This window comes from Phyllobates terribilis, unplaced genomic scaffold, assembly GCF_046119375.1.
Source record: "Phyllobates terribilis strain yellow unplaced genomic scaffold, ASM4611937v1 Scaffold_11__3_contigs__length_659146591, whole genome shotgun sequence".
NCBI lineage: Eukaryota > Metazoa > Chordata > Amphibia > Anura > Dendrobatidae > Phyllobates > Phyllobates terribilis.
The window spans coordinates 425,617,733-425,644,636 of NW_027362771.1; the positions used below are offsets into that span (position 1 = coordinate 425,617,733).

Here is a 26,904-nt window from a genome sequence, read left to right on the forward strand (position 1 = left end):
TCCTCGATGGAGGGAGGGTTCTGTGACAATTGCCCAAGCCCCAATCTTCAGCATCTCAGTCCTTTCAGAATAGCAGTGCGTGTCTTGTGTGAAGGACAAGAGGCATGGTGTAGTGCCTGACTTGTAGGCCGCCATAGTCTTACTGGAGGCTGTGGTACACGTGCTCAGTGGGTATCGTCGTGTATATGAGGGGGATGTGATGTCAGCCAGTAACGTCCCCACTTCTGCAGCCCCCAACCATATAATCACCATGTCCCCCCGTATTTATATGAGGACGCGACATTTGTAGAGGGGTCATTTACTGATTACTACTATATTACCAGTGACTTCTATGCTGCCCATGTGAGCGGCGCGATCACTCTGTGCCATCAGCTTCCCGCAGCACACAGCAACTCGCAGTTATAACTAATCTGTATTTTATCTCCCAGCACCCACCCGGCATGATAAACCACACTGACACACTCGCACCCATAAACTCATGAGGAGAAGAAACTTTGAACGTCTGAAATGCGTCAGTACTGCTCTTTAGAAGAACATAAACCTACAAGCCGACCTATACTGTCTCCACTCTCTCCAATAAAAGGCATCACAACCTGCAGGCTAACACATGCAGCACTCGGTTACATTTTAGTGACAGGAAGAATTTACTAGAACAAGATTCCATTCACACAGAGCCTTCCTGGAGGTACAGTACTATCACGGCTATAGGTTACCGGACATGGTGCCCTATACCTCTCGTCATGGAGACGCCCGATGGACCCACTGACAACGAGATTAGCTGGATTCAGTCATGGAAGGAACGGCGCTGCAGCCAGCCATGATGTCATCTGTCTCCGGCCTGCAGTGCAGATGTGAACACAGCGACATGTGCTACAACGTTAAATCACTAATGAGCCCCCGAGACATGACCCCCGCCTCAACTAAGGAGCTGTGACCGGGTGAACATGCACGCCCCAATGGTGAGGATATGGGTGTGCAGTCACTACAGTAAGAATGGGAAATAAATCACACACAGTAATGGAATTAAAGAGTCCAGCATGTCCAAACACTAGCCACACGGACGTACACCCAACATGTCTGTATGCCTGGGATCATTTGTCACCTATTCACATAATACATGATAACCCTATGGGTGGGGGTCACTCCACTGCTTGTCTGGCAGCCCCCTACACAATGAATAGTGCAGAACCCCCACATGCATTACCACAAGTCTATTCCAGCTCCTCCTCACTGCAGCTGGGCAGTAAGAAACTGAAGCAGGTGACCCCTGTACTAATAACTTCGGGGTCCCAGTGATCAGACACACATGCCCCATCCTGTGGGCAGGCACTGGATATTTGATCTCGTGGGACACCCTTTAAAAGGTGTCACATCCTGCTTGTCCCCATTCGGGAGCCAACAGAATAGGAAATATGAAATTTAGGACTCAGTTTGACTTCTTTTGTTGGTGGTGTCCACCTTTTTTAGCCAGACACAACATGGTGGGCTACACTTACACGGACACCACCACAAAGGAGGTCAAACAAGAAACCAAAATTTCATATTTTAGACTGTCTGCCTCATTGACTTCATTGGGGACACATCTGAATCCCATTTATGAGGTTTCACACGGAAGCCCCTCAGAGTGACGAAGACAGTGTGAGCCCAGCCTCAGTTACCACCATGGTTCTCCGCTCATTGCCAGCAGTAATCAGAGGCTCAAAGGCAAACTGTAAAAGATTTATCATCACGCGCTGGCCACAGACCAAAAAATGAATTTTCTACCAATCTGAACGAATTCCAATAATTTAACAGCTTCACTGTAACAATCAGTTTAACCATCTCACTGGACAAGAAGAGTCTAAGGGCCCCGTCACACTAAGCGATGCAGCAGCGATCCCGACAACGATACGACCTGTCAGGGATCGTTGCTGCATCGCTAATACATCGCTGGTGAGCTGTCAAACAGGCAGGCTCACCAGCGATCAGGGGAGCAGCGATATCGTGGAAAGAATCGTTCCACGATGTCCTGCTCCCGTTACCAGCCTGCTGCAAGCAGGAGCAGGCTGGTAACTATGGTAAACATCGGGTTACTAAGTGCGCGTGTGCCCCTAGTAACCCGCTGTTTACCATGGATACCACTCTGCTACGGTGCGCGGGAGCCTCCGCGCACCGTAGCAGAGTGGTATCCATGGTAAACAGCGGGTTACTAAGTGCGCGCGTGCCCCTAGTAACCCGATGTTTACCATAGTTACCAGTCAGATCGTTGGTCCCGCTGGTCACACACAGCGATGTGTGCTGGCCAGCGGGAGGCCAACGACCAAAAAATGGTCCAGGACACTTTGCAACGATCAGCGACCTCACAGCAGGGGCCTGATCGTTGCAAAGTGTCACACACAGCGACATCGCTGGTGAGGTCGCTGGTGAGTCACCAAAACCGTGACTCAGCAGCGATATCGCTATGTGAGACGGGGGCTTTAAGCCCCCGTCACACTAAGCGAGATTGCTGCTGAGTCACAAGTTTGACACGTAGCAGTGACCAGGCCCCTGCTGTGAGATCACTGGTCGTGTCGAAATGGCCTGGACCATTTTTTGATAGTTGAGGTCCCGCTGGGTAGCATGCATCGGTGTGTTTGACACCTTACCAACGACCTCGTTGGCGCCTCAGAACTGAGAAGTCGTCCCTCATCGAGGTCTGAATCGTCAGAGTAGCTGCTATGTGACAGGGTCCCAACGACCGCCGACATCGTTATACAGATCGTTACGGGTCGTCGTATCGTTGCTGCGTCTTGGGAAGATCTGACTGTTTGACAGCTCACCAGCGACCACATAGCGACGCAGCATCGATCCCTGACAGGTCATATCGTTGTCGGGATCATTGCAGCGTCGCTAAGTGTGACGGTACCTTAAGGCCACGGCCCCACTATCAGTATTTAGTCAGTATTTTTTCTCAGGAGTGGGAGCCAAAACCAGGAGTGGGTGATAAATGCAGAATTGGTGACTTGTTTCTATCATACCTTTCCTCTGAATGTTCCTCACCTGGTTTTGGCTCCCACTCCTGAGAAAAAATAGTGACCGAATACTGATAGTGGGGACGTGGACTAAGGCCGGATACTGGTGCCCGTTGTACTCTGGAATCGAAAAGGATCTGATAGAAGAGGAAATACTGGACAACTTAGCTGCTATCAGTCATTACACGGTCACAGGACTCCATCGAAATCAATAGGATCCGACAACTGATCTATACACCAGACACACAAGGGCGGATCATAAGGTTAAGTGCACACTGTGCGTTTCTGATGCATTTTTTCCACGCAGAATGCATCAAAAACGCTATGTAATCTGTCTGCAAGCTAACGCAATGACAATCCTGATGTGCTGTGCACATGATGCGGAATTTTGATTATACTCCTGTCAGTGTATAGTGCTGTCTTCTACAGCAGTCACATCAGTGATTGATGTGGCTGCTGTAGAAGTGACCTGGATCGCCGAGGGACAATCTGGATTACGTTGTGACGGTAGACAGGCGAGGGACATGGTTGTTTTTTGTTTGTTTGTTTTTTTTACAGAAGATAGAGGGATTCGGGACTGGAGCCATAATAAAAATATTATTAAAACCGTATGTAATTTTATTTCAATAAAATACTTATATTCTGGCCGTGTCTTTTATTGAAAAAGCGTAGAAAACTTTATTACTGGGTTAGTAATGGGGGCGTCTTATAGACGCCTCTCAATTACTAATCTGGACTTCATGTCAATCCCCAATACAAGGCTGACATGAACCCCAACTCCATTACCCCATTCGCCAACGCTACATGGCAGTGGGAAGAGCAGAGGCTAAGCGCCATAATATTTGGCGCATCTTATGGATGTGAAATTTATGGGACTGCTGAGGGGTGATATTATTAGCCGAAGAGGGGGCTAGTATCCATGGACCCTTCCCTGGCTATTAATATCAGCCCGCAGCTGTCTGTTTAGCCTTTTCTGGTTAAATTTTATAGGGCGACCCTACGTCAATTTTTTTCTGGGGTCCCCCTGTAACCTAGCCAGTAAAGGCTAAGCAAACAGCTGTGGGCTGACATTAAGAGCCAGGGAACATTTTTTGGCTAATGGCCCCTTCCCCGGCTACTAATATCAGCCCCCAGAGGTCGGTTTTCCCTCTGCTGGTTATAAAAATGACGAGGGAGCCCACGCCATTTTTTTTATTTTAAGCTATGTGCCCATGATCCGGACGTAGCAGCGCTTTGGATGCAGCATATTTTTGCTGCGTCAAAAACGCTGCATACTATTGAACGCAGGTAAATCCTCATGCTGCGGTCCTGAAGGATGTACCGCATGTCCGTGTCCACGGGTGATCCGCAATATCAGATGCACGCATAGTGGACATGGGATTTCTAGAAATCCCATCCACTATGCTGTAACATCTGGATGCTGCAGGTTTGATGCTGCATAAATACACAGCTTCAATCCTGCAGCGGCTCCTGATCGTGGCCACGTACCCAAACTCACCCACAGCATGTCAATTTCTGTAACGGAGATCAGGGCTGTGGAGTCGGTGTCCATTTTGGTGGAGTCGGTATAAAATACTCCTAAAATATATAATAAATTGGGTACAGTAGTTCAATGCAGTTTGTGGGGAATATTTTTTTTTCATATGAATTTGGGAAAGTTATGAAATGTCCTATAAATGTCTGTCCTATTCCTGATCTACGGGTCTAGACCTTTAGCTGAGATTAATCTGTGCTACAGTAAATTTATCACTTAAACATGAGCCATGTATGAGGGAGTCGGGAGTTGGAGGTGTGGCTTACAGACTCCACAGCCCTGGCGGAGACGCTAGTCTCCGCTGCAGATTTTGACCAATTGAAGTGTCATTATATGCGGTGGATACGCAAGTTTTGACAACAGAAGTGCGGCATTACAACACAGCGTTTTGGACGCAGCAAAAATACGCTGCGTCCAAAGAGCGGCTGAGTGCTGATCGGGGGGACCTAGCGGCTAACGAAACAGCTGTGAGCTGTTATTAAAGCCAGGGAAAGTGTTTGCCTAATGGCACCTTCCTAGGCTAAAAATAGCAGCTCACAGCTGCCTCAAATTACATGAATGGAAATGCTAATGAAGATTGTGTATATGGGATTAGGTGACACCTAGCCCTTATGTGTGGTGATGACAAGGTGTCAATCAGACCCTTTCATTACTATTAAAGTAAAGTAAAAAGAGTTAAATTAACACACAGACAGAATAAACACTTAATTTGAACTACAACAGACACATTCTTTAATCATTTAAATTAACCAATATACTCACCCCAGGTCTGGCAGTAATCCAAGGGTTAAAGCAATGTCCCACGTTTCTTTTTACAAATAACTTTATTTAGCTCCAAAAAAGCATTCATTGATGTACAAAAACGCTTTAAAAAAGGCATTAAAAATTGCATCAAAATGCACGTTTTTTCGGCAGCATTTTTCCTGCCAAGAGATGCAGAGACGCTGCAAATCCTGAACGTACGCACATAGCCTTACAGGGGCATACACTGAGGGCGGGTTCACATGTCTCACTGGTGCATTTTGTATGTCAACTTTCCAAAATCGCTGTAATTAAAGCCACCCTGAAGCCAGCTATATGTTCATTGCAGATCTAGTTTAAGCTTATTGCTGCAGAGCCCAGAAATTAACCCCTCAATGACCACTAACATCTTTCGACAGTGGGTGTGCAGGTCCCAATTCTAGAAAGTAGGGTACAGCTTCTCACTCTACACCTTTTTGACATTGCTTTGTTAAAGGGCCTGCAAACTAGCAGGAGCAGCTTGTAGAAGAAGAGTGTTGTCTAGGTCTACCTCTTTTTAATTGTTAAGTGCTGCGGAATATGTTGGCGCTATATAAATAAAAATTATTATTTGCAGGCTACTGGGCGATATGCTGTTTTTTCTACTGAATCCGGCAATTGCATGAGGGACAAACGTCTGCCCGACACAGCTGAGCTGCTGAGTCTCAGGAGAACCAGGTAAACATGTTAAACTTAGAAAACTAATTTTTTCATTGGTGTTTCATTGTTAGGAGTCGATGGATAAACTACAGACAGTTCACCTCATTCAGCTTTTACAAAAAGGAGGAGATAAAAACAAACGGATGCATTGTTTGATGGACGTGGATACAGATGTGTCAATACAGACTCATGGTGCATTTACACTGCAGGATAATTGTGAATGAGCCTTGTTAAAAATGTTAGTTTAAAGATTAAAGATAATCATCCTCAGCGGTGCATCGCCTTGTGTAATCAGGACTCGTGCTGCCGAGAACAATGGCAGCCCATACACTGACTGATTTAGTATAGATCGCCCAGTGTGCATCCTTGCTTTAGTCTTTCTGTGTAAACAGGCATCTAAACCACTGCAGATCGGTAAAAGTTTACCGACCTACGGTTTTATCGTGCTGCCGGTCAGTCCATGTAAATGGACCTTAAGCTGCAAGAACACAGCCATCGTACATGTCCCGGGCACCACAACGAGCCATAGAGTTTACGGATCCGTCCACACATCAGTAATAAAACAGATCCGCGTCTCCGGTCTGTGAGACTGAGAGCTTGTTCTATTCTCATCCATTCTGCAGATAAAACTCGGTCATTCAAGTCTATGGGAATCTGTTAAAAAAATGGATGAAAACAAATGACAAAAGAGAGAAACAGTCGGCTTCAGATGGATGAGAAATGGAAAAGGATGTATGGATGCAACCTTAGGCTATGAGCACATGGAGTTTTACTTTAAGGCTGTGTGCACACGATGCGCTTTTTAAGCGTTTCCGCAGCGGCAAAAACACTGCAGAAAAGCTTAAAAAACGCTTGGTAGAAGGCCTGCCATGCTCCCCAATGATAATCGGCATGTGCTGTGCACATGCTGCAGAAATTTCCGCTGCGGATCATCATTGCGGAAAAATACGCAGCACTACAAATTATTTAGCGGAAGCGCAGCGTTTTCACTGCCATTGACTTGCATTGGAACGCATGGATTACGCATCACTGGATATGTAGATGTGCATTCCATGCGTTCCAATGTGCGGATGGTACCCGGGTGTGGAGGACAGGAGACTCTCCTCCGGACCTGGGAACCATAGAAAACTGTAAAAAAAAATAAATATACACTTACCTTCTGGCGGCACGCGCTGCGCTCCTCCTTGCTTGCCGGCAGTTTGAGATGGACTGAAGGACCTGCGCTGACGTCAGAGTCATGTGACGGGTCACGCAATGCTGATGTCGGCAGGTACTTCAGTGTACCGCTGCCGGCAAGGGAGAACGGAGGGAAGCAGGACACGGGGGGCCATCAGAGGGTAAGTATAGATTTATTTTTTTATTTTTTGACATTCTCTTGGGTCACACTATATAAATCCATGCTGTTTACGTCACGTAAGGGGGGGGGGGGGCAGCGACGTCACGTAAGGGGGGGGCAGCGACGTCACGTAAGGGGGGGGGGCAGCGACGTCACGTAAGGGGGGGGGGCAGCGACGTCACGTAGGGGGGGGGCAGCGACGTCACGTAAGGGGGGGGCAGCGACGTCACGTAAGGGGGGGGGCAGCGACGTCACGTAAGGGGGGGGGCAGCGACGTCACGTAAGGGGGGGGGGCAGCGACGTCACGTAAGGGGGGGGGGCAGCGACGTCACGTAAGGGGGGGGGGCAGCGACGTCACGTAAGGGGGGGGGCAGCGACGTCACGTAAGGGGGGGGGCAGCGACGTCACGTAAGGGGGGGGGCAGCGACGTCACGTAAGGGGGGGGGCAGCGACGTCACGTAAGGGGGGGGCAGCGACGTCACGTAAGGGGGGGGGCAGCGACGTCACGTAAGGGGGGGGGCAGCGACGTCACGTAAGGGGGGGGGCAGCGACGTCACGTAAGGGGGGGGGCAGCGACGTCACGTAAGGGGGGGGGCAGCGACGTCACGTAAGGGGGGGGGCAGCGACGTCACGTAAGGGGGGGGCAGCGACGTCACGTAAGGGGGGGGCAGCGACGTCACGTAAGGGGGGGGCAGCGACGTCACGTAAGGGGGGGGCAGCGACGTCACGTAAGGGGGGGGGGCAGCGACGTCACGTAAGGGGGGGGGCAGCGACGTCACGTAAGGGGGGGGGCAGCGACGTCACGTAAGGGGGGGGGCAGCGACGTCACGTAAGGGGGGGGGCAGCGACGTCACGTAAGGGGGGGGGCAGCGACGTCACGTAAGGGGGGGGGCAGCGACGTCACGTAAGGGGGGGGGCAGCGACGTCACGTAAGGGGGGGGGCAGCGACGTCACGTAAGGGGGGGGGCAGCGACGTCACGTAAGGGGGGGGGCAGCGACGTCACGTAAGGGGGGGGCAGCGACGTCACGTAAGGGGGGGGCAGCGACGTCACGTAAGGGGGGGGGCAGCGACGTCACGTAAGGGGGGGGCAGCGACGTCACGTAAGGGGGGGGGCAGCGACGTCACGTAAGGGGGGGGGCAGCGACGTCACGTAAGGGGGGGGGCAGCGACGTCACGTAAGGGGGGGGGCAGCGACGTCACGTAAGGGGGGGGGCAGCGACGTCACGTAAGGGGGGGGCAGCGACGTCACGTAAGGGGGGGGCAGCGACGTCACGTAAGGGGGGGGCAGCGACGTCACGTAAGGGGGGGGCAGCGACGTCACGTAAGGGGGGGGCAGCGACGTCACGTAAGGGGGGGGCAGCGACGTCACGTAAGGGGGGGGCAGCGACGTCACGCAAGGGGGGGGCAGCGACGTCACGCAAGGGGGGGGCAGCGACGTCACGCAAGGGGGGGGCAGCGACGTCACGCAAGGGGGGGGCAGCGACGCCACGCAAGGGGGGGGCAGCGACGCCACGCAAGGGGGGGGCAGCGACGCCACGCAAGGGGGGGGCAGCGACGCCACGTAAGGGGGGGGCAGCGACGCCACGTAAGGGGGGGGCAGCGACGCCACGTAAGGGGGGGGCAGCGACGCCACGTAAGGGGGGGGCAGCGACGCCACGTAAGGGGGGGGCAGCGACGCCACGTAAGGGGGGGGCAGCGACGCCACGTAAGGGGGGGGCAGCGACGCCACGTAAGGGGGGGGCAGCGACGCCACGTAAGGGGGGGGCAGCGACGCCACGTAAGGGGGGGGCAGCGACGCCACGTAAGGGGGGGGCAGCGACGTCACGTAAGGGGGGGGCAGCGACGTCACGTAAGGGGGGGGCAGCGACGTCACGTAAGGGGGGGGCAGCGACGTCACGTAAGGGGGGGGCAGCGACGTCACGTAAGGGGGGGGCAGCGACGTCACGTAAGGGGGGGCAGCGACGTCACGTAAGGGGGGGGCAGCGACGTCACGTAAGGGGGGGGCAGCGACGTCACGTAAGGGGGGGGGCAGCGACGTCACGTAAGGGGGGGGCAGCGACGTCACGTAAGGGGGGGGCAGCGACGTCACGTAAGGGGGGGGCAGCGACGTCACGTAAGGGGGGGGCAGCGACGTCACGTAAGGGGGGGGCAGCGACGTCACGTAAGGGGGGGGCAGCGACGTCACGTAAGGGGGGGGCAGCGACGTCACGTAAGGGGGGGGGCAGCGACGTCACGTAAGGGGGGGGCAGCGACGTCACGTAAGGGGGGGGCAGCGACGTCACGTAAGGGGGGGGCAGCGACGTCACGTAAGGGGGGGGCAGCGACGTCACGTAAGGGGGGGGCAGCGACGTCACGTAAGGGGGGGGCAGCGACGTCACGTAAGGGGGGGGCAGCGACGTCACGTAAGGGGGGGGCAGCGACGTCACGTAAGGGGGGGGCAGCGACGTCACGTAAGGGGGGGGCAGCGACGTCACGTAAGGGGGGGGCAGCGACGTCACGTAAGGGGGGGGCAGCGACGTCACGTAAGGGGGGGGCAGCGACGTCACGTAAGGGGGGGGCAGCGACGTCACGTAAGGGGGGGGCAGCGACGTCACGTAAGGGGGGGGCAGCGACGTCACGTAAGGGGGGGGCAGCGACGTCACGTAAGGGGGGGGCAGCGACGTCACGTAAGGGGGGGGCAGCGACGTCACGTAAGGGGGGGGCAGCGACGTCACGTAAGGGGGGGGCAGCGACGTCACGTAAGGGGGGGGCAGCGACGTCACGTAAGGGGGGGGCAGCGACGTCACGTAAGGGGGGGGCAGCGACGTCACGTAAGGGGGGGGCAGCGACGTCACGTAAGGGGGGGGCAGCGACGTCACGTAAGGGGGGGGCAGCAACGTCACGTAAGGGGGGGGCAGCAACGTCACGTAAGGGGGGGGGCAGCGACGTCACGTAAGGGGGGGGGCAGCGACGTCACGTAAGGGGGGGGGCAGCGACGTCACGTAAGGGGGGGGGCAGCGACGTCACGTAAGGGGGGGGCAGCAACGTCACGTAAGGGGGGGGCAGCAACGTCACGTAAGGGGGGGGGCAGCGACGTCACGTGGGGAAAGAACTCCCAACTGCTGGAGCTTCATAGATCTGTCAGGACACGCTGGGAGTTGTAGTCGCAGCATCTGGAGCTGACCTGGTCGGGGTCTGAGGAGCTGCAGGAAGCGCCACTGACATAACAGACTTCATGTGAGCAGCACTGGCACAATCACTATTGAGATCGATCATCGTTAGAGGTCGTGTTGTATGAGAATCGCGCGGTCTGTGGCCGATGTCGGCTGTCAGTGAACACACGCGCTCACACGTCAGACACACGGTGCCGGCTGCTCACCCGGGACACTGTCAGGTCGGTCATCAGCTCGTCGAAGGCCCGCGTCTCCTCGGCCTGCTTCTGGTTGTGCAGAGCGATCTTCTCGCTGAACTTCCTCGGGTTGGAGCCGCTGGAGGCCTGGGACGCAGCCATGTCGCAGGCCTCAGCTCTGACTACGAGAAGTGGGGAAAAGTCCGAGGTGTCCGGGCTCGTACAGTCCCCGCGGGACCGCGGCGACTCAGCCTGTCATGGGGTCCGAGCTGCTGCCCCCTTCCGGAGGATCAGTGGAGGCCCGGCCTGACGCCGGAGGGACGAGAAAAGGCCATACGGGAGGGGCTGGTGGACGGGCGGGCAACACGCACAGCGACCCTCCCTCCTTCCGCTCCTTCCGGCCCGATGTCAACAAAACGTCGTGTAAACTCCCAGCGTCCGCCGCATGCAAACTTCAGGCCGCCTGCGGACAAGTGCGGAGCTCCGGCCTGCAGCACCGCCCACTATCAGGACCCGCCCCCATGCTGCCGCACCGCCCACTATCAGGACCCGCCCCCATGCTGTCGCACCGCCCACTATCAGGACACGCCCCCATGCTGTCGCACCGCCCACTATCAGGACACGCCCCCCATGCTGCCGCGCCACTCACTATCGGGACACGCCCCCATGCTACCGCCCCGCCCACTATCAGGACACGCCCTCATGTAGCCGCACCGCCTACTATCAGGACCCGCCCCTATAGCTGGTAACTTGGCATGTAACAACACGCCTTCATGACTGGTCCCCGCCCACAACACAATACCCACCTTCTCTACATATTGCTACGCCTACATAGTGCCGCCCCTTGTGTCTGGTGCCCCGCGCAGATGAGACGGCCATCCCCGCCCACACATGACTAATGTTTCCCGCTCCCCGCCCTGTACACGCCTACACAGGTTTTAACCCCTCGCTCACAGAGAAACCGCTCTCCGTCATTTGTAGCCGCCAGATAGTTTGCATAGGTTCATGTCGCATTACCTAGAACTGCTGAGATCGCACACGGCTTAGCCCGGCACCACGGAGCAGACGGTGATCGAGACGCGGCCGGGTACCGGTATAATGCCTGGCATCATGTGCTCCGGGTATAGGAGTAATTAGACGGATCCGTTATGGAGCAGAGGGACCTCACTGTGGGTCCGTTATGTGTTCCGTTCTAAAATGGAAGGAAAAGCGCCGCGCACAGAACTGCACACATAACGGAGGGGTAATAATCTACGGGGCTGACCTGCTCCTCAGCCATCCGGTGCATGGTTATCTCCGGGAGACATAGACAAACGGAAAGTCTAAACATAAGTGTGAATGCAGCCTAATGAGTGATATTACTGCTGTGTGCGGCGCGTATTGTGGTTACTGCTGTGTGCGGCGCGTAGCGTGGTTACTGCTGTGTGCGGCGCGTAGCGTGGTTACTGCTGTGTGCGGCGCGTAGCGTGGTTACTGCTGTGTGCGGCGCGTAGCGTGGTTACTGCTGTGTGCGGCGCGTAGCGTGGTTACTGCTGTGTGCGGCGCGTAGCGTGGTTACTGCTGTGTGCGGCGCGTAGCGTGGTTACTGCTGTGTGCGGCGCGTAGCGTGGTTACTGCTGTGTGCGGCGCGTATTGTGGTAACTGCTGTGTGCGGCGCGTAGCGTGGTTACTGCTGTGTGCGGCGCGTAGCGTGGTTACTGCTGTGTGCGGCGCGTAGCGTGGTTACTGCTGTGTGCGGCGCGTAGCGTGGTTACTGCTGTGTGCGGCGCGTAGCGTGGTTACTGCTGTGTGCGGCGCGTAGCGTGGTTACTGCTGTGTGCGGCGCGTAGCGTGGTTACTGCTGTGTGCGGCGCGTAGCGTGGTTACTGCTGTGTGCGGCGCGTAGCGTGGTTACTGCTGTGTGCGGCGCGTAGCGTGGTTACTGCTGTGTGCGGCGCGTAGCGTGGTTACTGCTGTGTGCGGCGCGTAGCGTGGTTACTGCTGTGTGCGGCGCGTAGCGTGGTTACTGCTGTGTGCGGCGCGTAGCGTGGTTACTGCTGTGTGCGGCGCGTAGCGTGGTTACTGCTGTGTGCGGCGCGTAGCGTGGTTACTGCTGTGTGCGGCGCGTAGCGTGGTTACTGCTGTGTGCGGCGCGTAGCGTGGTTACTGCTGTGTGCGGCGCGTAGCGTGGTTACTGCTGTGTGCGGCGCGTAGCGTGGTTACTGCTGTGTGCGGCGCGTAGCGTGGTTACTGCTGTGTGCGGCGCGTAGCGTGGTTACTGCTGTGTGTGGCGCGTAGCGTGGTTACTGCTGTGTGTGGCGCGTAGCGTGGTTACTGCTGGGTGTAGCGTGGCTACTGCTCTGTGTGGCGCGTAGTGTGGTTACTGCTGGGTGTAGCGTGGTTACTGCTGGGTGTGTGCTGTGCGTAGCGTGATTACTGCTGTGTGTGTGCAGCGTGTAGTGTGGTACTGCTGTGTGTGGCGAGTAGCGTGGTTACTGCTGTGTGTGGCGAGTAGCGTGGTTACTGCTGTGTGTGGCGAGTAGCGTGGTTACTGCTGTGTGTGGCGAGTAGCGTGGTTACTGCTGTGTGTGGCGAGTAGCGTGGTTACTGCTGTGTGTGGCGAGTAGCGTGGTTACTGCTGTGTGTGGCGAGTAGCGTGGTTCCAGCTGTGTGTGGCGAGTAGCGTGGTTCCAGCTGTGTGTGGGGCGCGTAGCGTGGTTACTGCTGTGTGTGTGCGGCGCGTAGTGTGGTTACTGCTGTGTGTGGCATTTAGTGTGGTACCAGCTGTGTGTGCGGCGCATAGCGTGGTTACTGGTGTGTGTGTGCGCGGCGCGTAGCGTGGTTGGTGTGTGTGTGCGCGGCGCGTAGCGTGGTTACTGCTGTGTGTGCGCGGCGCGTAGCGTGGTTACTGCTGTGTGTGCGCGGCGCGTAGCGTGGTTACTGCTGTGTGTGCGCGGCGCGTAGCGTGGTTACTGCTGTGTGTGAGAGGCACGTAGTGTGGTTACTGCTGTGTGTGCGAGGCGCGTAGGTGGTTACTGCTGTGTGTGTGTGCGCGCGGCGCGTAGCGTGGTTACTGCTGTGTGTGCGCGCGGCGCGTAGCGTGGTTACTGCTGTGTGTGTGCGCGGCGCGTAGCGTGGTTACTGCTGTGTGTGCGCGGCGCGTAGTGTGGTTACTGCTGTGTGTGCGCGGCGCGTAGTGTGGTTACTGCTGTGTGTGTGCGGCGCGTAGTGTGGTTACTGCTGTGTGTGTGTAGCGTGGTTACTGCTGTGTGTGTGTGCGGCGCGTAGCGTGGTTACTGCTGTGTGTGTGTGCGGCGCGTAGCGTGGTTACTGCTGTGTGTGTGTGCGGCGCGTAGCGTGGTTACTGCTGTGTGTGCGCGGCGCGTAGCGTGGTTACTGCTGTGTGTGCGCGGCGCGTAGCGTGGTTACTGCTGTGTGTGCGCGGCGCGTAGCGTGGTTACTGCTGTGTGTGCGCGGCGCGTAGCGTGGTTACTGCTGTGTGTGAAAGGCACGTAGTGTGGTTACTGCTGTGTGTAGCGTGGCTACTGCTCTGTGTGGCGCGTAGTGTGGTTACTGCTGGGTGTAGCGTGGTTACTGCTGGGTGTGTGCTGTGCGTAGCGTGATTACTGCTGTGTGTGTGCAGCGTGTAGTGTGGTACTGCTGTGTGTGGCGAGTAGCGTGGTTACTGCTGTGTGTGGCGAGTAGCGTGGTTACTGCTGTGTGTGGCGAGTAGCGTGGTTACTGCTGTGTGTGGCGAGTAGCGTGGTTACTGCTGTGTGTGGCGAGTAGCGTGGTTACTGCTGTGTGTGGCGAGTAGCGTGGTTCCAGCTGTGTGTGGCGAGTAGCGTGGTTCCAGCTGTGTGTGCGGCGCGTAGCGTGGTTACTGCTGTGTGTGTGCGGCGCGTAGTGTGGTTACTGCTGTGTGTGTGCGGCGCGTAGTGTGGTTACTGCTGTGTGTGGCATTTAGTGTGGTACCAGCTGTGTGTGCGGCGCATAGCGTGGTTACTGGTGTGTGTGTGCGCGGCGCGTAGCGTGGTTGGTGTGTGTGTGCGCGGCGCGTAGCGTGGTTACTGCTGTGTGTGCGCGGCGCGTAGCGTGGTTACTGCTGTGTGTGCGCGGCGCGTAGCGTGGTTACTGCTGTGTGTGCGCGGCGCGTAGCGTGGTTACTGCTGTGTGTGCGCGGCGCGTAGCGTGGTTACTGCTGTGTGTGAGAGGCACGTAGTGTGGTTACTGCTGTGTGTGCGAGGCGCGTAGGTGGTTACTGCTGTGTGTGTGCGCGCGGCGCGTAGCGTGGTTACTGCTGTGTGTGCGCGCGCGGCGCGTAGCGTGGTTACTGCTGTGTGTGTGCGCGGCGCGTAGCGTGGTTACTGCTGTGTGTGTGCGCGGCGCGTAGTGTGGTTACTGCTGTGTGTGCGCGGCGCGTAGTGTGGTTACTGCTGTGTGTGCGCGGCGCGTAGTGTGGTTACTGCTGTGTGTGTGCGGCGCGTAGTGTGGTTACTGCTGTGTGTGTGTAGCGTGGTTACTGCTGTGTGTGTGCGGCGCGTAGCGTGGTTACTGCTGTGTGTGTGTGCGGCGCGTAGCGTGGTTACTGCTGTGTGTGCGGCGCGTAGCGTGGTTACTGCTGTGTGTGCGCGGCGCGTAGCGTGGTTACTGCTGTGTGTGCGCGGCGCGTAGCGTGGTTACTGCTGTGTGTGCGCGGCGCGTAGCGTGGTTACTGCTGTGTGTGCGCGGCGCGTAGCGTGGTTACTGCTGTGTGTGAAAGGCACGTAGTGTGGTTACTGCTGTGTGTGCGAGGCGCGTAGGTGGTTACTGCTGTGTGTGTGCGCGCGGCGCGTAGCGTGGTTACTGCTGTGTGTGTGCGCGGCGCGTAGCGTGGTTACTGCTGTGTGTGTGCGCGGCGCGTAGCGTGGTTACTGCTGTGTGTGTGCGCGGCGCGTAGCGTGGTTACTGCTGTGTGCGCGCGGCGCGTAGTGTGGTTACTGCTGTGTGTGTGCGCGGCGCGTAGTGTGGTTACTGCTGTGTGTGCGCGGCGCGTAGTGTGGTTACTGCTGTGTGTGCGCGGCGCGTAGTGTGGTTACTGCTGTGTGTGTGTAGCGTGGTTACTGCTGTGTGTGTGCGGCGCGTAGCGTGGTTACTGCTGTGTGTGTGTGCGGCGCGTAGCGTGGTTACTGCTGTGTGTGCGCGGCGCGTAGCGTGGTTACTGCTGTGTGTGCGCGGAGCGTAGCGTGGTTACTGCTGTGTGTGCGCGGCGCGTAGCGTGGTTACTGCTGTGTGTGTGCGCGGCGCGTAGCGTGGTTACTGCTGTGTGTGCGCGGCGCGTAGCGTGGTTACTGCTGTGTGTGCGCGGCGCGTAGCGTGGTTACTGCTGTGTGTGTGCGCGGCGCGTAGCGTGGTTACTGCTGTGTGCGCGCGGCGCGTAGCGTGGTTACTGCTGTGTGTGTGCGGCGTGTAGTGTGGTTACTGCTGTGTGTGCGCGGCGCGTAGCGTGGTTACTGCTGTGTGTGCGCGGCGCGTAGCGTGGTTACTGCTGTGTGTGCGCGGCGCGTAGCGTGGTTACTGCTGTGTGTGCGCGGCGCGTAGCGTGGTTACTGCTGTGTGTGCGCGGCGCGTAGCGTGGTTACTGCTGTGTGTGCGCGGCGCGTAGCGTGGTTACTGCTGTGTGCGCGCGCCCGGCGAGTAGCGTGGTTACTGCTGTGTGTGCGCGCGGCGCGTAGTGTGGTTACTGCTGTGTGTGCGCGCGGCGCGTAGTGTGGTTACTGCTGTGTGTGCGCGCGGCGTGTAGTGTGGTTACTGCTGTGTGTGTGTAGCGTTACTGCTGTGTGCGCGCGGCGTGTAGTGTGGTTACTGCTGTGTGTGTGCACTGCGTGTAGTGTGGTTACTGCTGTGTGTGTGCACTGCGTGTAGTGTGGTTACTGCTGTGTGTGCGCGTCGTGTAGCGTGGTTACTGCTGTGTGTGTGTAGCGTTACTGCTGTGTGTGCGTAGTGTGGTTACTGCTGTGTGTGCGCGGTGCGTAGTGTGGTTACTGCTGTGTGTGCGCGGCGCGTAGTGTGGTTACTGCTGTGTGCGCGCGGCGCGTAGTGTGGTTACTGCTGTGTGCGCGCGGCGCGTAGTGTGGTTACTGCTGTGTGTGCGCGGCGCGTAGTGTGGTTACTGCTGTGTGTGTGTGTAGCGTGGTTACTGCTGTGTGTGTGTAGCGTGGTTACTGCTGTGTGTGGGCGGCGCGTAGCGTGGTTACCGCTGTGTGTGGGCGGCGCGTAGCGTGGTTACTGCTGTGTGTGCGCGGCATGTAGCGTTACTGCTGTGTGTGCGCGGCGCGTAGCGTGGTTACTGCTGTGTGTGCGCGGCGCGTAGCGTGGTTACTGCTGTGTGCGCGCGGCGCGTAGCGTGGTTACTGCTGTGTGTGGGCGGCGCGTAGCGTGGTTACTGCTGTGTGTGCGCGGCGCGTAGCGTGGTTACTGCTGTGTGTGTGCGGCGCGTAGCGTGGTTACTGCTGTGTGCGCGCGGCGCGTAGCGTGGTTACTGCTGTGTGCGCGCGGCGCGTAGCGTGGTTACTGCTGTGTGTGGGCGGCGCGTAGCGTGGTTACTGCTGTGTGTGGGCGGCGCGTAGCGTGGTTACTGCTGTGTGTGGGCGGCGCGTAGCGTGGTTACTGCTGTGTGTGGGCGGCGCGTAGCGTGGTTACTGCTGTGTGTGGGCGGCGCGTAGCGTGGTTACTGCTGTGTGTGCGCGGCGCGTAGCGTGGTTACTGCTGTGTGTGTGCGGCATGTAGCGTTACTGCTGTGTGTGCGCGGCGCGTAGCGTGGTTACTGCTGTGTGTGCGCGGCGCGTAGCGTGGTTACTGCTGTGTGTGCGCGGCGCGTAGCGTGGTTACTGCTGTGTGTGCGCGGCGCGTAGCGTGGTTACTGCTGTGTGTGTGCGGCGTGTAGTGTGGTTACTGCTGTGTGTGCGCGCGGCGAGGAGTGTTACAGTTGTGTTTTGGGGGTTGTTTTTTTACCACGTTCTCTGAATGCTAAAACTGACCTGCCATTCTTATTCTCCAGGTCATTACGAGTTCGTAGACACCAAACATGTATAGCTTCTTTTTTATTTAAGTGGTGGGAAAAAAAATCCAAAGTTTGCTTGAAAAAAATAAATAAATAAATGGCGCCATTTTCTGAGACCCGTAGCGTCTCAATTTTTCGAGATCTGGGGCCGGGTGAGGGCTTATTTTTTGCGCGTTGAGTTGACCTTTTTATTGATACCATTTTGGGGTAGATCTGATGTTTTTATTGCCTGTTATTGCATTTTATTGCAATGTTGCGGTGACCAAAAAACCTAATTCTGGGGTTTACAATTTTTTTTTTTCTCGTTACACCGTTTACCGATCTGATTAATTCTTTTTTTATATTGATAGAGCGGGCGATTCTGAACGCGGCGATACCAAATATGTTTTTTTTTTATTGTTTTATTTTGAATGGGGCAAAAGGGGGGTGATTTTAAACTTTTATATTTTATTTTTTAATATTTAAAAAAAATTTTTATTTTTTTTTTTACATGCTTCAGTAGTTTCCATAGGAGACTAGAAGCAGCACTTGTCTGATGGCTTCTGTTACACACAGGTGATGAGCAGATCGCCTGTGTGTAGCAGATTTGCTCACTTGGTATGAGCGCCGATCATGTGCCTGGAAAAGTGCGGGCTCTGCGCCGGTGCCCGTGCTGCACAGGGGGTTATGACGTGGTGCATACTATTACGTACCAATTCATAAAGGGGTTAAACAAAGATTTTCCAACTCAATCCCCTCAATGTTGGAGAGAATGTGGACAGAAGGGTGACTTCAAACACCTGTTCTGGGAATGCTATGGTATCAACAGATTATGGGAGAAAGTTGAAACTCTCATTTTTGAGGTTATTGGAGGTAGCATTGTGCTCACCCCTCAGATGGCTCTATTAGTCCTAGGTATTAACTAGTTGCTGAAAAAACACCAATTTATAGTTTCTCATATTCTAATCACCACCAACCACTTGATTGCCACATTTTGAGAAAAAAAGAGAAATTCTCACAATTATTAACATAATCAAACAGATTCCTGAACATATTTCTGAACATAATAATAACGCCTTGAAAAACAACAATTTTTTAAAATACGAGAGGGGATGGTCACTTTGGAACAATAAATTCTATTCTTCTATGTCTTAAAAATATTATAGGTCTATCTATGATAATACAATGGATAGCCCGGTAATATAAGCTTACAGGCACACTTTTCTATCTCTGTGTTCTTTGTTTGTTCATGTGATTGTTTTGTATGACTCCTTACCCTTCTTCCCAAATCTATCATCTCCCTTTTCCCTTTCCTCTCCCTTTCCTTTATCCCTATTATATGAATAATTTTAGTTGTATGCTAAAAAAAAATCATCCTAATCTTTCCTTTTTGTTTTCCCTCCCAGCTTTCCCTTTCCTAGTTAATTTTTATTGATATTGTTGATATACCATTTACCTATTAACCCCTTTAAACCCCGAGGGTGGTTTGCATGTTAATGACCAGGCCGATTTTTACAATTCTGACCAGTGTCACCTTATGAGGTAATACCTCTGGAACGCTTCAACGGATCCCGGTGATTCTGAGATTATTTTTTCGTGACATATTGCACTTCATGAAATTGGTAAAATTTCTGCGATATGACTTGCGTTGATTTGTGGAAAAAAAACGGAAATTTGGTGAAAATTTTGCCAATTTTGCAATTTTCAAACTTTGAATTTTCATGCCCTTAAATCAGAGAGATAAATCACACAAAATAGTAAATAAATAACATTTCCCACATGTTTACTTTATATCAGCACAATTTTGGAACCAAAATTTTTTTTTGTTAGGAAGTTATAAGGTTTAAAAGTTGATCAGCGATTTCTCATTTTTCCAACAAAAATTACAAAACCATTTTTTAGGGACCACATCACATTTGAAGTCACCTTGAGGGGCCTTTATAACAGAAAATACCCAAAAGTGACACCATTCTAAAAACTGCACCTCCCATGGTGCTCAAAGCCACATTCAAGAAGTTTATTAACCCTTCAGGTGCTTCACAGGAATTTTTGGAATGAGGAAGAAAAAAATGAACATTTAACTTTTTTCACAAAAATGTTACTTTAGACCCCAATTTTTTTTATTTTTGCAAGGGTATCAGGAAAAAATGGACCCCAAAATTTGTTGTGCAATTCCTCCTGAGCACGCAAATACCCCATATGTGGGGGAAAACCACTGTTTGGGCGCACGGCAGGGCTCGGAAGGGAAGGAGCGCCATTTGACTTCTTGAATGTAAAAATTAGCTTGAATAATTAGTGGATGCCATATTGCATGGGGAGTCCCTGATGTGCCTAAACAGTGGAAACCCCCCACAAGTGACACCATTTTGGAAATTAGACCCCTCAAGGATCTTCTCTAGATGTGTGGTGAGCACCCTGAACCCCCAAGTGCCGCACAAAAGTTTATAACGTAGAGCCGTGAAAATAAAAAAATGAAACTTTTTCCACAAAAATGATCTTTTAGCCCCAAATTTTTTATTTTCACAAGAGTAAGAGGAGAAAATGGACCCCAAAAACTGTTTCTCCTGAGTACGCCGATACCCTGTATGTGGGCAAAATACACTGGGCACTCAGCAGGGTTCAGAAGGGAGGGAGCACTGTGTGACTTTTTGAACGCAACATTGTCTGGAATCGAGAGCGGACGCTATGTCACGTTTGGAGAGCCCCTGATGCGCCTACAGTGGGTACGGAAAGTACTCAGACCCCTTTACATTTTTTACTCTTGTTTCATTGCAGCCATTTGGTAAATTCTAAAAAGTTCATTTTTTTCTCATTAAAGTACACTCTGCACCCCATCTTGACTGAAAAAAAACAGATGTGGAAATTTTTGCAAATTTATTAAAGAAAAACTGAAATATCACATGGTCATAAGTATTCAGACCCTTTGCTCAGACACTCATATTTAAGTCACATGCTGTCCATTTCCTTGTGATCCTCCTTGAGATGGTTCTACTCTTCATTGGAGTCCTTGGTGAGAGGGGTAAAGAAGAACCCCAAGATCACGGTGGCTGAGCTCCAGAGATGCAGTAGGAAGAAAGTTCCACAAAGTCAACTATCACTGCAGCCCTCTACCAGTCGGGCCTTTATGGCAGAGTGGCCCGACAGAAGCCTCTCCTCAGTGCAAGACATATGAAACCCCGCATAGAGTTTGCTCAAAAACACATGAAGGACTCCCAGACTACGATAAATAAGATTCTCTGGTCTGATGACACGAAGTTAGAACTTTTTGGTGATAATTCTAAGCGGTATGTGTGAAGAAAACCAGGCACTGCTCATCACCTACCCAATACAATCCCAACAGTGAAACATGGTGGTGACAGCATCATGCTATGGGGGTGTTTTTCAGCTGCAGGGACAGGACGACTGGTTGCAATTGAAGGAAACATGAATGCAGCAAAGTACAGAGATATCCTAGATGAAAACCTCTTCCAGAGTGCTCTGAACTTCAGACTTGGCCGAAGGTTCACCTTCCAACAAGACAATGACCCTAAGCACACTGCTAAAATAACAAAGGAGTGGCTTCAGAGCAACTCTGTGACCATTCTTGACTGGCCCAGCCAGAGCCCTGACCTAAACCCAGTTGAGCATCTCTGGAGAGACCTGAAAATGGCTGTCCACCAACGTTCACCATCCAACCTGACGGAACTGGAGAGGATCTGCAAGAAAGAATGGCAGAGGATCCCCAAATCATAGAATCATAGAATGGTAGAGTTGGAAGGGACCTCCTGGGTCATCTGGTCCAACCCCCTGCTCAAAGCAGGATTCACTAGATCATCTCAGACAGATGTCTGTCCAGCCTCTGTTTGAAGACGTCCATTGAAGGGGAACTCACCACCTCTCGTGGCAGCCTGTTCCACTCATTAATCACCCTAACTGTCAAAAAGTTTTTTCTAATATCTAATCTGTGTCTCCTCCCATTTAGTTTCATCCCATTGCTTCTAGTCTTTCCTTGTGCAAATGAGAATAAAGATGATCCTTCTACAATGTGACAGCCCTTGACATATTTGTAGACAGCTATTAAGTCTCCTCTCAGTCTTCTTTTTTGCAAGCTAAACATTCCCAAATCCTGCAACCGTTCCTCATAGGACATGGTTTGCAGACCAGTCACCATTCTGGTCGCTCTTCTCTGAACTTGCTCCAGTTTGTCTATGTCTTTTTTAAAATGTGGTGCCCAAAACTGTACACAGTATTCCAGATGAGGTCTGACCAAAGAGGAGTAAAGACCGATAATGACTTCACGTGATCTAGACTGTATGCTTCTGTTAATACATCCCAGAATTGTATTTGCCTTTTTTGCTGCTGCATCACACTGTTGACTCATGTTCAGTCTATGATCTATTAGTATACCTAAGTCTTTTTCACATGTACTGTTGCTTAGCTCTATTCCTCCCATTCTGTATATGCTTTTTTCATTTTTATTGCCCAGATGTAGTACTTTGCATTTTTCCCTGTTAAAAACCATTCTGTTGGTTGCTGCCCACTGCTCCAGTTTATTTAGGTCTTTTTGAATCCTCTCTCTCTCTTCTCTAGTATTAGCTATCCCTCCTAGCTTTGTGTCATCAGCAAATTGAATCAGTTTACCCTCAATTCCTTCATCTAAATCATTGATAAAGATGTTGAACAATACAGGTCCCAGGACGGAGCCCTGTGGTACCCCACTTGAGACATTCATCCAGCTGGATGTGAAGCCATTTACAACCACCCTTTGAGTCCGATCACTAAGCCAGTTATGAATCCACCTAACAGTTGCCTGGTCCATTGCATACTTGGTCATTTTTTCAATAAGGATGGTGTGAGATACTTTGTCAAATGCTTTGCTGAAGTCAAGATATACTATATCTACAGCATTTCCCTGATCCACCCAGTCAGTGATTCTGTCATAGAAGGAAATTAAGTTAGTCTGACATGACTTGTTAGTTACAAACCCATGCTGACTCTGCTTAATCACTTCATTCTTATCCATGTACTTACATACATGTTGTTTAATAATTTGTTCAAAGATCTTTCCTGGTATAGAAGTCAGACTCACCGGCCTATAGTTCCCTGGGTCCACCTTCTTCCCCTTTTTGAAGATAGGAACAACATTTGCTCTTCTCCAGTCTTCTGGGACTTCTCCTGTTCTCCAAGAATTTTCAAAGATTATGGAGAGTGGTTCTAAAATTTCTTCTACGATCTCCTTCAGTACTCTGGGGTGTAATTCATCTGGACCTGGAGACTTGAACTCATTTATGTTAGCTAAATATTCCCTCACAATCTTTCTGTTTACAGATAACTTGGATTCCTCTATTCCTTTAAAAGGACAGTGAAGATCAGTTGATGTTACATTTTCTTTCTGAGAGAAAACAGATGCAAAATAGGAATTAAAAAGTTCGGCCTTCTCAACATCCTCTCTTACCATTTCTCCATTTTCATCCTGTAAAAATCCTATAGCATCTTTGACTTTTCTTTTACTTTTGACATACCCCCAAAATCCTTTTTTATTGCTTTTGACATCTCTTGCAAGCCTTAATTCATTGTCAGCTTTAGCTAACCTGATGCGTGCCCTGCAGGATCTGCAGACTGCATTATAATCTTCTTTAGATATGCCTCCCTCTTTCCATTTAATAAACATTTCTTTCTTTCTTTTTAGCATGTGTTTAAGTTCTGTGTTCATCCATCCTGGTTTCCTTAAATGCTTCCCATTCTTCCTACTTTTCGGGATTGTTAACGATTGTGCTTTGAGAATCTCATTTTTAAAAATTTCCCATCCTTCCTGGACATTTTTGTCCTTAAGGACATCCAGCCATTGGATCCCTCCTATTCTCTTTCTGAGTCTCTTAAAATCTGCCTTTCTAAAATCTAACCTTGAAGTCTGAGTCTTCACATGTCTTCCTCCTCTAGTTATCCAAAATTCTATAATAGCATGATCGCTGCCTCCTAGGGTCCCAGCCACCTTTACCTCCTCAACCATTTCCTCCCTGTTTATAAGGATTAGATCCAAAGTAGCAGATCCCCTTGTTTTCTCCCCTACCTTTTGGAAGATAAAGTTGTCAGCAAGAGAGGATAAGAATTTGCTTGACCTGTTAGTTTTACTTGAGAGAGATTCCCAACAAATGTCTGGATAGTTGAAATCTCCCATGACCACTACGTCATATTTTTTGGAGAACTTGGTCATTTGATACATAAAGAGTTCATCCATATCTTCAGCTTGCCCAGGTGGCCTGTAGTAAATGCCTACAATGGTGTCCTTTCCGTTGTTCTCTCCTTGTATTCTTACCCAAACAGTTTCCACAGAACTCCCAGTCTCTGAAGCTTCAATCTCTGTGCAGATATACGCTTTTCTAACATACAATGCAACACCTCCTCTTCGTTTATCAAGTCTGTTTCTTGCAAATAAGTTGTATCCTTTTAGCCTTTTATTCCAATCATGTGTATCGTCCCACCAAGTTTCAGTGATTCCAATGACATCATATTCCTTTTCCTGCATTAGTAGTTCCAATTCTCCTTGTTTGTTGCCCATGCTTTGTGCATTTGTATAAAAACATTTTAGTTTGTGATTGGTTTCTCTTCCTCCCATATTTTTATTATTTAAATTGTTTTGTCTTTGTTCTTCCTTTCCACTTCCAGTAGCAGAGATCTCAATAGTATTTGTCAGCTGTATGGCTTTTTCTGGCCTTTTGCTTCCCTTCCCACATTGTTCTAGTTTAAAGCTCTTCTGATGAGTGTAGCAAGGCGACTTCCAAATACATGTTTTCCAGTCTTCGTAAGGTGCACCCCATCTCTAGCAAGTAGTCCATCGTATAGGTAATTCATTCCGTGATCCAGAAATCCAAATCCTTGTTGACGGCACCATCGACGTAGCCAGTTGTTCACCTGTAGAATCTTATTCCACCTCATTGTTCCATGGCCATCCACTGGGAGGATGGATGAGAAGACCACCTGCGCTCCCAATTCTTTCACTTTCTTGCCTAAGTCTTCAAAGTCACTGCAGATGGTTTCCAGGTCCTTTCTTGCGGTGTCATTTGTCCCCACATGTATTAGCAGGAATGGGTAGTGATCTGTAGGTCTGAAGAGTCTTGATATCCTGTCAGACACATCTTTAATTTTTGCTCCTGGAAGACAGCACATTTCTCTTGAGGTTATGTCTGGTCTGCAGATAGCGGCCTCTGTTCCTCTTAACAGGGAATCCCCCATGACCACCACTCTCCGTTTTTTCTTCACAACATTCTTCTTTCTCCATCCAGGAGGATTCTGAGGGCTTACAAGGTTATTCATTGCTGGCAAAGTCTTATTTTGCTGTATTTCTTCATGGTTCTCCAGCGTGAGAGCCTGGTACTGGTTCCTGAGCAGTATGGGTGCTGACTGCCTCTCGATCCTCCTGCTTCTGTGGGTCACATGCTTCCATTCCTCTGTTTCGTCAGGTGCAGTTCGAATTTCTTCTCTTTCTGAATCATGAAGAGATAATTCTGCTCTGTCTAAGAACTCTTCACCTTCCTTAATGATTTTCAAGGTAGTTAACCTCTCTTCTAGATTTCGCAACTTTTCCTCCAACAGGGACACAAGCTTGCATTTCTTGCATGTGAAGTTTGGCTTTTCCACTGGCAAGTCTGTGAACATGTAGCAGGATATGCAGCTCACCAAATGGCTCCTGGACTCTTCCATGTTCTTATTGTTAATGTTCTGAAAACAGTGAAAAAAGCTTAAAAAAAAAAGCTTCAAAATGCGCGCGCCTACCGGCGCGCGGTTTACCGATGTCCTCTTTTCAGCTCCAACAGCCAAAATCCAGTGTTCTTTGAGCTCGCGGAGACTCTTCACTTACCCCAAAATGCAGTGGGAATATGCAAATTATCTCCTCAGGACTCCTCCCCTGGTTTACCGATGTCCTCTTTTCAGCTCCAACAGCCAAAATCCAGTGTTCTTTGAGCTCGCGGAGACTCTTCACTTACCCCAAAATGCAGTGGGAATATGCAAATTATCTCCTCAGGACTCCTCCCCTGGTTTACCGATGTCCTCTTTTCAGCTCCAACAGCCAAAATCCAGTGTTCTTTGAGCTCGCGGAGACTCTTCACTTACCCCAAAATGCAGTGGGAATATGCAAATTATCTCCTCAGGACTCCTCCCCTGGTTTACCGATGTCCTCTTTTCAGCTCCAACAGCCAAAATCCAGTGTTCTTTGAGCTCGCGGAGACTCTTCACTTACCCCAAAATGCAGTGGGAATATGCAAATTATCTCCTCAGGACTCCTCCCCTGGTTTACCGATGTCCTCTTTTCAGCTCCAACAGCCAAAATCCAGTGTTCTTTGAGCTCGCGGAGACTCTTCACTTACCCCAAAATGCAGTGGGAATATGCAAATTATCTCCTCAGGACTCCTCCCCTGGTTTACCGATGTCCTCTTTTCAGCTCCAACAGCCAAAATCCAGTGTTCTTTGAGCTCGCGGAGACTCTTCACTTACCCCAAAATGCAGTGGGAATATGCAAATTATCTCCTCAGGACTCCTCCCCTGGTTTACCGATGTCCTCTTTTCAGCTCCAACAGCCAAAATCCAGTGTTCTTTGAGCTCGCGGAGACTCTTCACTTACCCCAAAATGCAGTGGGAATATGCAAATTATCTCCTCAGGACTCCTCCCCTGGTTTACCGATGTCCTCTTTTCAGCTCCAACAGCCAAAATCCAGTGTTCTTTGAGCTCGCGGAGACTCTTCACTTACCCCAAAATGCAGTGGGAATATGCAAATTATCTCCTCAGGACTCCTCCCCTGGTTTACCGATGTCCTCTTTTCAGCTCCAACAGCCAAAATCCAGTGTTCTTTGAGCTCGCGGAGACTCTTCACTTACCCCAAAATGCAGTGGGAATATGCAAATTATCTCCTCAGGACTCCTCCCCTGGTGTCCAGGTGTGAAAAACTTATTGCATCATTCCCAAGAAGACTCTTGGCTGTACTAGCTCAAAAGGGTGCTTCTACTCAATACTGAGCAAAGGGTCTGAATTCTTATAACCATGTGATATTTCAGTTTTTCTTTTTTAATAAATTTGCAAAAATTTCTACATTTCTGTTTTTTTTCAGTCAAGATGGGGTGCAGAGTGTACTTTAATGAGAAAAAAAATGAACTTTAGAATTTACCAAATGGCCGCACTGAAACAGAGTGAAAAATTTAAAGGGGTCTGAATACTTTCCGTACCCACTGTAAACAGTGGAAACTCCCCACAAGTGACCCCATATTCGAAACTACACCCCTCAAGGATTTTATCAAGGGGT

At 51.6% G+C, this 26,904-nt stretch overlaps 1 protein-coding gene across 2 annotated transcripts in view; it reads right to left on the reverse strand.

The window, feature by feature from the left end:
* The window catches only part of CRTC3 (CREB regulated transcription coactivator 3), a 133,648-nt gene extending 122,483 nt beyond the window's left edge, over positions 1-11,165 (reverse strand). For both annotated transcript variants that reach the window (XM_073653144.1, XM_073653143.1), the window contains exon 1: positions 10,660-11,165. In XM_073653144.1, coding sequence (XP_073509245.1) covers positions 10,660-10,791 — 132 coding nt within the window. In that variant the 5' untranslated portion in view covers positions 10,792-11,165. The remainder of the gene's footprint in view (positions 1-10,659) is intronic.
* Positions 11,166-26,904: the final 15,739 nt, after the last annotated feature.